The sequence below is a fragment of the Gymnogyps californianus genome, chromosome 2 (assembly GCF_018139145.2).
Source record: "Gymnogyps californianus isolate 813 chromosome 2, ASM1813914v2, whole genome shotgun sequence".
In the NCBI taxonomy this organism is placed as follows: domain Eukaryota; kingdom Metazoa; phylum Chordata; class Aves; order Accipitriformes; family Cathartidae; genus Gymnogyps; species Gymnogyps californianus.
In genome coordinates this window covers 105,154,687-105,167,054 of record NC_059472.1, presented here as the reverse complement: position 1 = coordinate 105,167,054, position 12,368 = coordinate 105,154,687, and the positions used below count along the sequence as shown (strand labels likewise).

Here is a 12,368-nt window from a genome sequence, read left to right as displayed (position 1 = left end):
CCGAAGAACACATACAGGGCAAGACATTTGGTACATAGGTTATCTGGAAAAAGGATAAAAATAGAACAACCTCTTCAAAACTCCAATGAAACAGAAGATTCCTAGAATCAAAAATGAATTAGTTTCTCCAGGTAACTGTAAACCAGTAACCAGAAATGAAGTCCTCTCCTTTATCAGATCACTGAATTTGCTCCAAAAGAGTTCAGAAGCAAAGGACAAGAAACTCAGTCAGAACTTGGGTGTAGCTAACAGGGGTTAAACCAGCCAGCAGGAGCCAAGATCCTAAAACTACATTTTTACCGGACTTTGCACTAGCCCTCTGCACTGTGGTTTAGTTTGCCAATCTGAACTGTAAACGGAGTGCTAGCTACTGTCCCTCCTGAGTTAATCTGTCTAACCCCAGGTTTATAAAGTAGGTTGAAATGATTTGATGCTAAATGAGTGCAAAAACATAGTATCTTTGCTCAAAATGTCTCATTTTGCTGCTTCTTTAAAGAACAGTTAAAAAAAAATAATCTTAACTTTGGCAATTGCATACATCTTTGAGAGACTTGACTTCTGCTTGCTTTGTATCAGATCTGACCTCTCCAAGCTTAATTAGGTACACATTCCTCAGGGAACTATGTTACCCTTTCAGGATTCCAGGCCTATTTATTTTGGTATAATCCCCATGAGAAAACATGCTTCATTTGCAAAGTCAAACAAATCTTGCAACATTACCAGACAGGGAGGGCCCTAGCAAGCAATGGGGATACAGTTCCGCAGACATTTTCCTCCCCCACAGAAACAAACTACCAGCACGAATTGGATTTTCTTGAGCGGAAACAAGCTGTGCACCAGACCCTGTTGTACCTCAGAATTTTGGACCTTTAACATATATGTTGGTGTGATTTCTCAGGGTTTCAGTCTGCTTCCAACATCTGAGCAATGGTGGTAAGAGCTACAGGCATTATGGTTCCTGTGGTCACAAATGGCACCACACAGTCAACAGTATCAGAAGTTTTAGGAGAAGAAGACAGGAGCTTTGTCATGATAATCTGCAGAGGTCACTGCTCAGCCCACAGGTTTCACTGCTTCCAGTGTGCCTCTAACATCTGGGACAGACAGATGTCCATCAAATGAAAGATAATATGAAAGCAATATTTAAACAATAAACTTAGGTTAAAATGGGGGGGGGGGATTTTTTTTCCTAATACATATTACAGAGAAGAGGTAAATGTGGTAGAGGAGGAGGGCTCCAGAAGACAGCAATGCTAGTCTTTCCTACTCAACATCACAGAAAGATATGAAGGCAGAAGTCACGTCAGACTTGTCGGTAAAGTGAGTTTTCGGGTTTTTTCTTTGTTTTTTGTTTTATTTCCCTAGAGTTGAAAACCGTCCATCTGCAGCATGACTCTCTGCATCTCACTAAGGCCAGTTTAATGCATAAATGTGTTAAATCACAAGAAGGCAAGATATCTCTTTGAATCAGGCAATCCAAAGATACATACAGCAATTTACCACAGGCCTCATTTCAGTCTGAGACAGGTCTGCAAGAGTCATGTCAAAGAGGCAGAGTGACGTCTCCAGCAGGAAGTTTAGAGAGATCCTTTGGAAAACCTGTTGGAGTACACTGCTCAGCGAGCCAAAGGAGGCCAAAGTAGCCCAAAGGGTTGAGAACCAAGGAGGAACCTTCCACTTTCCCACCAAAATGTATTCTCGTGTTGCAAAGAAGAGGTCCCTCTACAAAGCCCCAGTTTGCCCATTTTTGAGAATGAGAGCACTTTGTTGGAGGCCGACATGAAGGCATTGCAAGTGCCTGAATTCTATTAGAGTATTTCTGACTTTTTTATATCACAATCCTGACTTTCATAGCCCTCTAGTCACTTTAACAAATTTCTCTCCTCTCAAAATATATTAAAAAAAAGTCTTAAACATGTACATTCCAAATATATCTTCAATTTTCAAGCTATTCAGATAATGCAACAAAAGGGTACAGGATGCTCTCCCTATGACAGACTTAAATACATATTTTTTTATCATCAAAACTAGCTCTCCCAAACAGATGGTTTTCACTAAGACTGAATTTGCTTTATTATGCTTTAACTGTGGGAGGTATTTTAAATCTTTTCTTCAGCAACACAGAACAAGACAAGGGAAGCAGCTTTTTAGAAATAATTACTAGTAAAATACTATGAAATGCTGTGCTATCACACAGAAGTAGAAAAGGAAATTCTAATGAAGCTTAGACATTTCAGCTTGCTGATACAAAGCAGTCAGGACTTCTCAGATGGAGCTCATAACCTTCAAAACACATAGTACTCTCTCTCTTTCATTCTATGTTTCCACAAAATTGTGGTTATTCATGATGATGTCTATAACTCAGTTTCCATTCTTCCATCAAGTCAGTAAGGTAACTCCTTGCAATCTAAGGCTGGAGTGGCTCCAACTTTTTGAGATGCAATATTGCAAGAGGGAATTCAACCACTTCCTAGGAGTACGGACTCTTCATCAAAACTCCCAGCAAAAGCAATATAGTATGACACAGGAATGGTGCAAAATGCTACATATCATTAGGACATTTTGCCTGCTACCCAATTACAGCCACTGTTGATGTTCAGAGTACCCCTCAAGATGTTGCTATTACCTTTAGCTCTAACAGTGGATGCAAAAGGAACACCTCTTGTGTAAAAGCTAAGAGCATCATGTACAGTAAGAGTAAACAACTTCTTGTAACAGTAACTCACAAAGAAAGGAGTGGTATATTCTTGTAAGCTACTTGATTCCCATTTCCCAGAGACGAATGTGGCATGAGCGATATAATGTGACCTAAGGGAGCATTCCAAGCAGCAGCAATGTAAAATGCATCATTCCTGGGTTCTTTGATCTCACTTTAAAAGACTGATAAATGCTTTTCTACCTCCCTTTAAAAAAAAGTTACATGGTAAGTCTGTGTGAGATCTCCTGTATCTATACAGAAAGGATCAGAGCTAGCCAGAAAATAACTGGACCAGTAAAGAGGCCCTTCCCAAAAATCAGCCAAAACAGGACAGCGCATGGGAGGAAAAAATAAACAAAAAAACCCCAACTCTCCTAAAACTTCCTAAGACTTTTCCAGTGGAAAGTTCACACCTGTCATGAAAATGTAACCTATCCATATTTTGGTGGTGAACAAAGAAAAGCAGAAATTGTTTTGTTTCCTTCCCTCACTATCATCATCTTAACCTCTTTTCCCCTTGCCAACAGCTAGATTTATTTTTAAAAGAAAATCAGCAAGGAAACAAACAAACCTTGAAGTTCTATATGTACCAGCTGAGTGTTGCAAAACATAGCGAGCTATCTGAAACAGTAAGTCTAAATGAGAGTTCTTATCTAAAAACACTAGCATACTTTAAAATATTTTTTCATTTTTGGAAAGCCCCAGCAAATTAACTGCCAAATACACAACGCTCCATCACAGCACTTCTGCTACTTAACGCAAGGTTTATGCCCATAAAAAGCAATTGCAAGTCCTCATGTCCCTCAATAGCTTACAGTTCTGGTTGAATGTGAAGGTTTATTCATTACAGAGTTCATTACAGTGACATTATATCTAAGAGAGGGCAAAATATTTTGCAGACAGGAGGATCTGCAAAATACTGCTTCTGGGTACAATCAGAAAAAATCCGAGGACCCCTCTGAGCTGCACATGTCAGTTACAAAACTCATGCAGTAATCCCTTGGACTTCAACTGCAAATATTTTTATTCTAGCCCAATGCCAGGCAGCACTAAAAGGACTGCATGCATGGTAATATAACGTTACACACTGCCTATGAAGAAAAAAAATCCCTGAAGTCTTCAGCTTTATTGAATGTGTTCGGATTTATGGATCCCCACAAAAACGTGTCAACCACAGAGGTCCGTTCACACAGTTGTCTCCTGGAAACAACATGACACAAGTTTTCATTTAAGTCCTTGATCCCCTCTGCCCAAAATCTGAGAGGGTTAGGGAGAACCCATACTGAAACTACAAAAACAAACAAAAAAACCCAAAACCCTCACATGAACCCATTTGAGAAGGAAAGTCGCCACTATTTGGTCCGCTGCTGGTCATGATAGTTTTAATCTACACTTTCAACAGTGCCATATTAACTATGGTGTAAAAGTTGACAGTATTTTGCTGATTTCAGCAAAGTAAATCTTTTCCAGGTCGCTCAATTATTTTTAGAACTAAAAGAGCTTTACTTCAAAATCACTTAAAAATAACAATGTAATGACTGACAAACCCTGGGCATTTAGGTGAAAAGTTTGTGGTATTCTGTTTGTGTCTCCTCCCCCAAAACCTCCTTTATTTTTCTGAGAAAGTTTGACACATTATCTGTAGTGCTTGAAATGCAACTGAGTGTAAGTATGAAACAAGGTTAGCAAGTTCAAGAGAAACACTATGTTTAAACTGTCGCTACCAAAGTAGTGGCCATCTCTTTAAAAAGTAATACACATTTTGACATCTTGCAAATCTGGCTTCTGCTCTAATTTTGTATTGTTTTAAACATTCAAAGAGGAATTCTTTCCACTCTTTTGAATACACATGCTGAATTCCCTCAATAGCAAGCTGACGCAGCATGCAAATCAGATAGAAAAGAAAGAAAGAATTATCACCCTCAAAAAGAGAGAGCATTGGCAATAGTTTGAGAAATGGTAACATCCAAGATATAGTTGCTTCACTTTCCAAACTGACCAAGTATCACTGTGAACATGCTGTGCCAACCTTCACACCAATTTCAGCGCAGTAATCGAAGCAGCAGCAGAGATCAGACATTAGCAGGAACACAGTAACCCTGGAAACCTCAGTGACTTTTTTTTTTTTTTTCATTTGAAGAGAAAGTGCCTCGCCACCACTCTGAAGAGTCCAGCCCACCGCTTACTTGCTTCTGCTATCAGTCTCTTCTCTGGTTTCATCTTCCTAATGGAACAAGATGGACCAGGATGCATTTATGTTAAATTCAGTTTATTTTGCCTGGGACTACAAGTCAAAATTCTTTCTTACAGTGCTAACGGAAGTCTAGAGAGGTGCTCCTTTACGTACTTTACTCTTTAGCAATGAACTGTAAGTAGTGTCCTGCAATCAGGACATACTATGCACTGCACACAGAGTGAAAGTCACCACCCTTCTGCTCACATAACTTCAGTGCAATACAGAGGAGCTAGAAGTGAAGAACTTTTAAATAAAAAGTCTTCTTTCAAATCTTCCTTAAAAAAAAAAAAAACAAAGAAAGCCAAGTGTGTGCATTTGAGATTAGGATTTAAAGTAAACCTCTGATACAGGAGGCATAAAAGTAAAAACAGAAGCAGAGAGGAAAACATGCAAAAAAAAAATTAGAGTCAGTATTCTTAAGATAAAAGAGGACTAAAGATAAAATATTTGGGTTAGGGAGGTGGTTGGGTTTTTTTTCGTTTGGACATTATTTACACAAGTAGCAGGAAAACATGAAACTAATCCATAATCACAAATGAAATACAGTTTTGGTTATTATATGACTAATAAGAATGCATTGTCCATAACTCAATTCGGAACAGTTAACTGAGCTGTTTAAAAGATGGACCAGGGTGCACTAATGTTAAATTCAGATAATGGTGAATTTCTGACGAAGTTCAGGGAATGTTCCAGTTACAATGAATTACAGTGCATTACATCACACCTCTGTTTATAGAGAAGCCAGACTGGAAAAAAAAAAAAAAAAAAAAAAAAAAAAAGGAGTACCTCACATAGTTGCCTTGTTTGCATGTGCATGTATGTTACAAAGACAAATGCATATGAGAGAGGGAACATGAGCATGTATATCTGTCAGCCACTTGGTGGGAACTATTACACTAGACATCACTTCAGGAGTCTAAACTAAATTTCAGGAAGGTAAATGAAGCAACAGGCCACGTGACTTGCCTTGGAACTCTTGGCAAGGATGACAAAAATACGCCATCTCTTTTCTTCAACCTTACAGAAGAGAGAGAAGGATCTTTCCTTCTTGTTCCAAAAACACGCAAGAGAAATTGTCATATGGCAGTCCACCATATGTTTCTCTTATAAGTATTTGTCCCACTGGACTGCCAAGGGCCACTGATTCTCTTCACAGGGTAAAATTATCTGCCTTTATGCCCATCCACTGCAAGAGCCAGAGCCCAGCCTTACAACATTAACAAGGCTACCCCAAGTAAGCACAAGGTTTATTCACAAACCAGTCCAAGAAGTAACCAAGTGACAAAAGTCAACAGAGCCTTTGGAGAGCCAATACAGCTTGTGCTTTAAATCTCCAAACTGCAAATGTCTGACCAATATTAGTCTCTCTCTCTCTCTCGACATATAGATAGATAGGAAGTTCTTTTTTTTCACAATACAAGTTGAACATGCAACCCAGGACCAAAACCAACTATCACTCCTTGCTAATTTTTATTGCTGTGATTACTGTCACTCTCCCTCCTATAGTGCTGCTAGTCATGTTTTTTGCAGTAATTCAAGTTAAATTTGTGTTTATTTCTATGCATTTTTCTGTAACCATGTTAATATTTCCTAGACTGTTAAAGAGACTAAGAAAGAAAAAGATTAGGGTATCACAAGGGACTACGGATTTGGGGGCAGTGGGGAGCCTTCTTTCAATCCTCTCCAATCAGCAACAGCTTAAATAGTTCAAAAGGAAGAACAGGGTCAAGGGAAGAATTACATTTTCTCAGATACAAACGCCTAGAAAAAAAGAATTAGAAAAAACATGGCCTTTGAGAAAAGTAGCGGGACAAAGTGTCATGTCAGAGTTTATACCTTTTATGATTAAAGCAATTTTGGTAGCTTTATAAATGATAAAATGCTAAAACCATATTACAAATCTGTTATTTCTCTACAAAAAATAAAACACAGTATTTGAAAGTAATAAATTGTTCGGTCTAGCTTTACCTGCATTCAAGTGGCACACTACAGCTCAGGAAACTAGTCTAAACAAGGACTTTAGACCATTAATACAAAACCCTGAAGCTTTGACTAAATCTGCACTCAATTGAGATGTCTAAGACAGCTTCTTGAAAGGTGAAGGAGGAAGTGGGCGGAATCAAACCCATATATAAATAAATTAATCTTACTGGAACTTGAAAAAGCCATAGAGCCATCTGCCTAGGATACTGGTTTCTTTGAAACATCATTTCAGACTAGCAAAGAATCAAACTGTATTATGCAAAGAAAATGTCTTTTTGGCTTAAGCACAGCAAAAACATCTTCCAGGTTGAATTAAGGATACATGCAATGTTCGCTAGGCAAAGGCATAAAGCTGGATCACACCTGATTTGGCAAAAGACTTCAGTAAATACTTAAGCTTACTGATTGTAAAAGAATTTAAGCATTTGCTTACAAACTTAATAAAATCAGTCATTTCTCAAGTGGGAGAATTAGCATACATGAAAAGGGTCAAGAAAATATGGTCAAGAAGTTCCGCCTCCCACTTTCAGTCTTCCCACAGGACAGGAGATAGAAACTGGTTTTCAAGTCCCAGACTTCAAAGAACAAAGTTTGGCTAGAATCATGAGATGATGCCTTTCAGTGTCCCAGCTCTATACCACATACCTAACTGACAGAGTAAAAGATGGGGAAAAAAGTATCCCAGGACAGAATGCTAAGTGAAAGCCTTGTGGTGGGACAAACAAGTATTCCTACATCATACACAGAGAGACACGCCCCGAGACAAAGCAACAAAACAAAGGGGACTCAAGTTCCCAGAGCAAAATCCAGAGCAAAGCCCTGGGGCATTAGACATGCTGTAGCTTCACAAACCTCAGGGAACACTAATTAGATATGTACATCTGAACAAATAGCCATACAGAAACATTTCCAAGTTAAACAAGCACAGACTGAGGCCATACAAGATAGTAATTACCTAAACAAACTGGGATTTGTACAGCAAAACAAAATTCTTTCAGAATTCATTCTTATGATGTTTTTCAGAGTGAAAACAAAAACGTTGCCTTTTAGAGAGTTTTAAAATATAGTACACACAGGAATAGCAAACACTTTCCTTTAGAGTGGTTTTCTGCCCCCATCACCTTAAAGAAAAAAAGCACATATGATGAAAACACACCAAAAAAAATGTTTTTATAGTAAATTGAGATAATATTATATGCTAGTATAACATAACAATTTGAATGGTTGGCTTTAGTTCTAAATAAGCCTGCGGCAAAACCAAATATACTACAATAGCTTAATCTATGCAAGGTCAATGACAAGTTTATGAGGGCTTCCCATGATCAGAAGAGGCATCACTATGGCCCAGCAAGTTGACAACACCCTGGTACTGTTCAAGCAGGGCAGCATTTTTAGGCTCTCTTTTCTATGAACATGCAGAAAAGTATGGTTCATCAGGCCTCCTTGATGAGCACACATGTATGTCAGCAGAACACCTCACTATGAGTATGTACAGCCAGAATACTAGAAAAGTCATATTACAGATACAACCATGTGTCTTTCTATTAACATGTATCAAGTTTTTGAGAGCAACAGGGCTGTCCTAGCTCAGCACTGCCAATGCATACCACGCTGATGGGTGTAGAAGAGGCCCATGGAGCAGTACACAGGCAAAACAGCTGTCCTGAGAGGCTGTACTGAAATCAAATGCTTCTACAGACCCCGCTGCACACCAAGATCTCTGACATTGCACTGGCAGGGATGCAGCAGACAGTTTCACAAACAGGTTATGAGAATTCACACAGGCTACGAGAGTTGAGGGACATCTTCAGAGCAGACTGATCTACCAGCCCCTTTACGGCACAGCCCACTCGGAGCTCTATCTCCCAGGACACGATTACATCGCTTCAGTCCTGAGCAACCTCACTGCTTGTCACCTGAACAAACTTTCCCGAGAGACTTGTTCACATATTCTTTGCTCTCTGAGTGAAATACTGCTTCCTGACATCTGTTCTGAATTTGTGGATCCTTAATTTCCATTAATTCATCCCTGTAGCCATGCACTCACCCTCCCTTTCAGGGCTAAATTGCAAATAGTAACCTGACAGAGATGGATATATCTCTTAAGGTTTTATATGCAGACATCCACTATGTTCACTTTTTTGTTTGTTTTTCTTTCCACAGACAATCCAAGATAGCCGAGTTTGGGCTTTTGGTGCTTTTTTTTGTTGGGTTTTTGGGTAACTTTCTTTTACAGCTCATGCAATTTTCACGCTGGTATCCATCCGCACCATCTAGTGGATTTATGCTACCCAATTTCAAATGTTATAATCTTTCTGCAACTGACATAATGGCACCGAATGCAACAGGCTACATTGGTGCAAGCTAATCTCTGCTTTTTTCCTTTTGTTTTTGCAACTTCAGATTTTCTTCCATACAAAGCTTGCCTGCATTTGTTATTTTGTACTCACTGTTATGCCACGGACAACTGGAAAACCCTCACAGAACTGATTCAGGGTTCATCCTACAAGGCAGCAGCCGACACCCTGAACAATTCCAAAACATGATTCTCCTTCATTTGTTCCTTCTGATCAAATTCAGAGTCCACTTTATTTTCAGGTCTGCATAAACTTTATTTTCATGGATGATTTATACAACAAGAAATTTTTGTTTTTCACTTGCAAGCATAATAGTGGTATTGTCTTGACAAACTCTTGAAAACCTGCACTGCAGTGCTGTCAGCATAAGACCTGAGCTGCTGTTTTTACCTGAACACATTTATGACATTATCTGGTTTTTTTACGGGGCCTTATGGCTAGACTTGCACATAATAATGCTTTTATGAACACTCATGACCCCAATAGTCTTTCAAGTAATGCTTTACCATGCTGATGCACTATTCTTTTCCAAAATGACTACAGGATCTCATAAGTGCAACATTCTTTGTTCTCATTCACTCCCTTTCCACATGACTGTCAGCTGACTAACTGCTTACACTTTTTGTCTTGGGGGATATTTAACTAATGCAAAAATAGTTACTCCCCATAAGCTGTGGACAGGGTAGTTTTCTAGAAAATGCAGGGAGTAATACTTGTCTTGGAGGTAAAATATATTCTAGGGAGAAGAGATCAGCTGGAGTCCATGAAACTTTCCACACACATGGACCTGAACCAGTGCCTATGATCATGGCTACATGTATCCCCAAGGTTGCCTGCAACATCCTTAGATGGTCTTAGCATATTCTTAGTCCAACTTAAAAACCACCAGAATCATTTCTGCCTTAAACTGATAACCAAATGAAAATACAGATGCCATTTTAGGCAATAAAGGCAAAATTCAGATCTGAATCAGGATAAACGATGTAACAAGATTATATATAACATTGCTGTGAGCCTCATATAAGTAGTCAGAAAAGAAAAGACTCGTAGAAAAATTCTGAATTTAAGCTATTTGTTGGCTTACTACTTCTCAGAAAAAGCGCCTCTTGTAAGAAATAATTGATTATTAAATTTGGTCTTGTTCCCATACCTTATTTTTCTATCTTCTGTAATATATGCTAGCAATTTCTTTTCAATTATTCAAAAACCATAAAATATACCAGTATCTCGATGATAGTTACACTACTATGTACTTTTGGCACTCCATATATTAGTCTTTTCAACACTTAACACCCAAATGCTTGAGCACATAAATACTAGTTGAAATATAGTTTCTCGTTTTTAACATATGGCACATGTATGAAATTATTTGCCTCCAAAACAAGTTTAAAGAATTTCTTACCACAGTCTCCAGCATCATTTACGTACCATCACTTCTGGAAACTCTAGATCTATGTAGCACCTACCCAAGCAAATCTGCAAGCTACCAACATTGTGAACAGACCAGATTCTTCCCCATGGAAGCTGGCAGAATTCCATACTGTAAGTGCTATTTGGAGAACCAAAGCCGCTGTGCAAAGAGGGATCAATTACATCATCTGGTCTAATTAAAAAGTACTTCTTTCTACTAAACTGTTTCCCTTCTACTTCTAGACCACCATTACTATAGCATTATTACTAATCATTATTGAATGTACATAGTTGATGAAAACCTTCAAAAGGTAATACCATACTTGCAAACTTAATTACCACTGTGTGTACTTTATCATCTTATTTCATGAAAAAACAAAATTCTGCATTTATTCAGCATACCACATAACACAGTGATTTTCAAATGCACAAGTACCATTTTCACTCAAAATGGGAGATGCTCAGCCAACTGACACTTGTATTTACTACAGTTTACCCAAATGGCCTGGCAAATCTCCAAGTCCTTCACTAAGTAGCAGTTCTTCTCTTGAATTTAGCTATATTTCTTGGAGGCACTGAAACAAACAAATCCTTGCAGAAGGCCAAACTTCAAGTCAACAACACAGGTAGTAGGCCTAGATCTGTGGTCTCCAGACGCCCAGTGCTCTAACTACTGTTGTAGACAGTATTAGACAGACTAATGCTGTCTTCATAAATAGCAAGTACTAATCAAAAGTTTTAGTTAAAAGCAGGGAGTATTATCGCACAAGGGTGCTTCTGGTAAAATAAAGCCCTCCAAGACTGCTAGATTTAGGCTGCAACACTCTGTAAACGTCTTTGATGTACACAAATCTAGGGACGGGGAAATTTTAAGTCATCTGAGACCACGGAAGTACTGATCTCACCTTGTGTGAAAGGGACTCAGAGATTTTAAAAACTAACAAAAAATCTAGTAATGAAGCTGAACTGGGTGGAAACTATCTACAGTAGACACCAAAAACAAATTAATAATATGCTTATACTTTTCATAATTCAGTGCTAAAAGTTTGCCTTTAAATCTCTGTTGCTGTAAAAATTTTATGTATATAGGGGTGTGTGTGTATACACACACACACTCTCACACAGGTATATATACACATACATATAGGTGTGTGTGTACACATATAGACACCTTATTCACTCAGATACATATTTTTCTTTTCTGGTAGAACTGTGTGGTATGTATTTCACCAACTTAACTTGCTGTTTTCAACTTGAAACATGTCCTCCTGTGGGAGGAATGAGAAACTCAACCACTGCTGCAGATGTTTTGACTACATAGAGACCTGGTTTTTATTAATGGCAAGAACAATATCCTAGCAAAAAAAAATACTCTTTTTTGACAGCTAGGCATCTGATTTAGTAATCATCTTATCCTTAATTAGTTGATACAGCTTTTGTAGTCTCAACTTCAAATACATGTGGATCAACAGCAAGAAGGGAGACAAATAAATATGCTTACCTTTTCTTCACATTTCCTGTGGCAGGCATACTTGCAAACTAAAACAAAAGCAAATAAAATATATGAGTAAAAGAGTGGGTGGATTCTCCCCTCCATTTCTTTAGATCAGCTTCCTACTAGAGATCTGGTAAAACTCAAGTCTGTATATATAAAAGTATTTACATACTTCAAAACAAAACAAAA

General features: G+C 38.3%; 1 protein-coding gene across 5 annotated transcripts in view; it reads right to left on the bottom strand.

The window, feature by feature from the left end:
• Positions 1–12,368, bottom strand: part of TNS3 (tensin 3) — a 237,686-nt gene that overhangs the window by 146,772 nt on the left and 78,546 nt on the right. For all 5 annotated transcript variants that reach the window (XM_050892614.1, XM_050892617.1, XM_050892615.1 and 2 more), the window contains one exon: positions 12,186–12,223. In XM_050892614.1, coding sequence (XP_050748571.1) covers positions 12,186–12,223 — 38 coding nt within the window. The remainder of the gene's footprint in view (positions 1–12,185; positions 12,224–12,368) is intronic.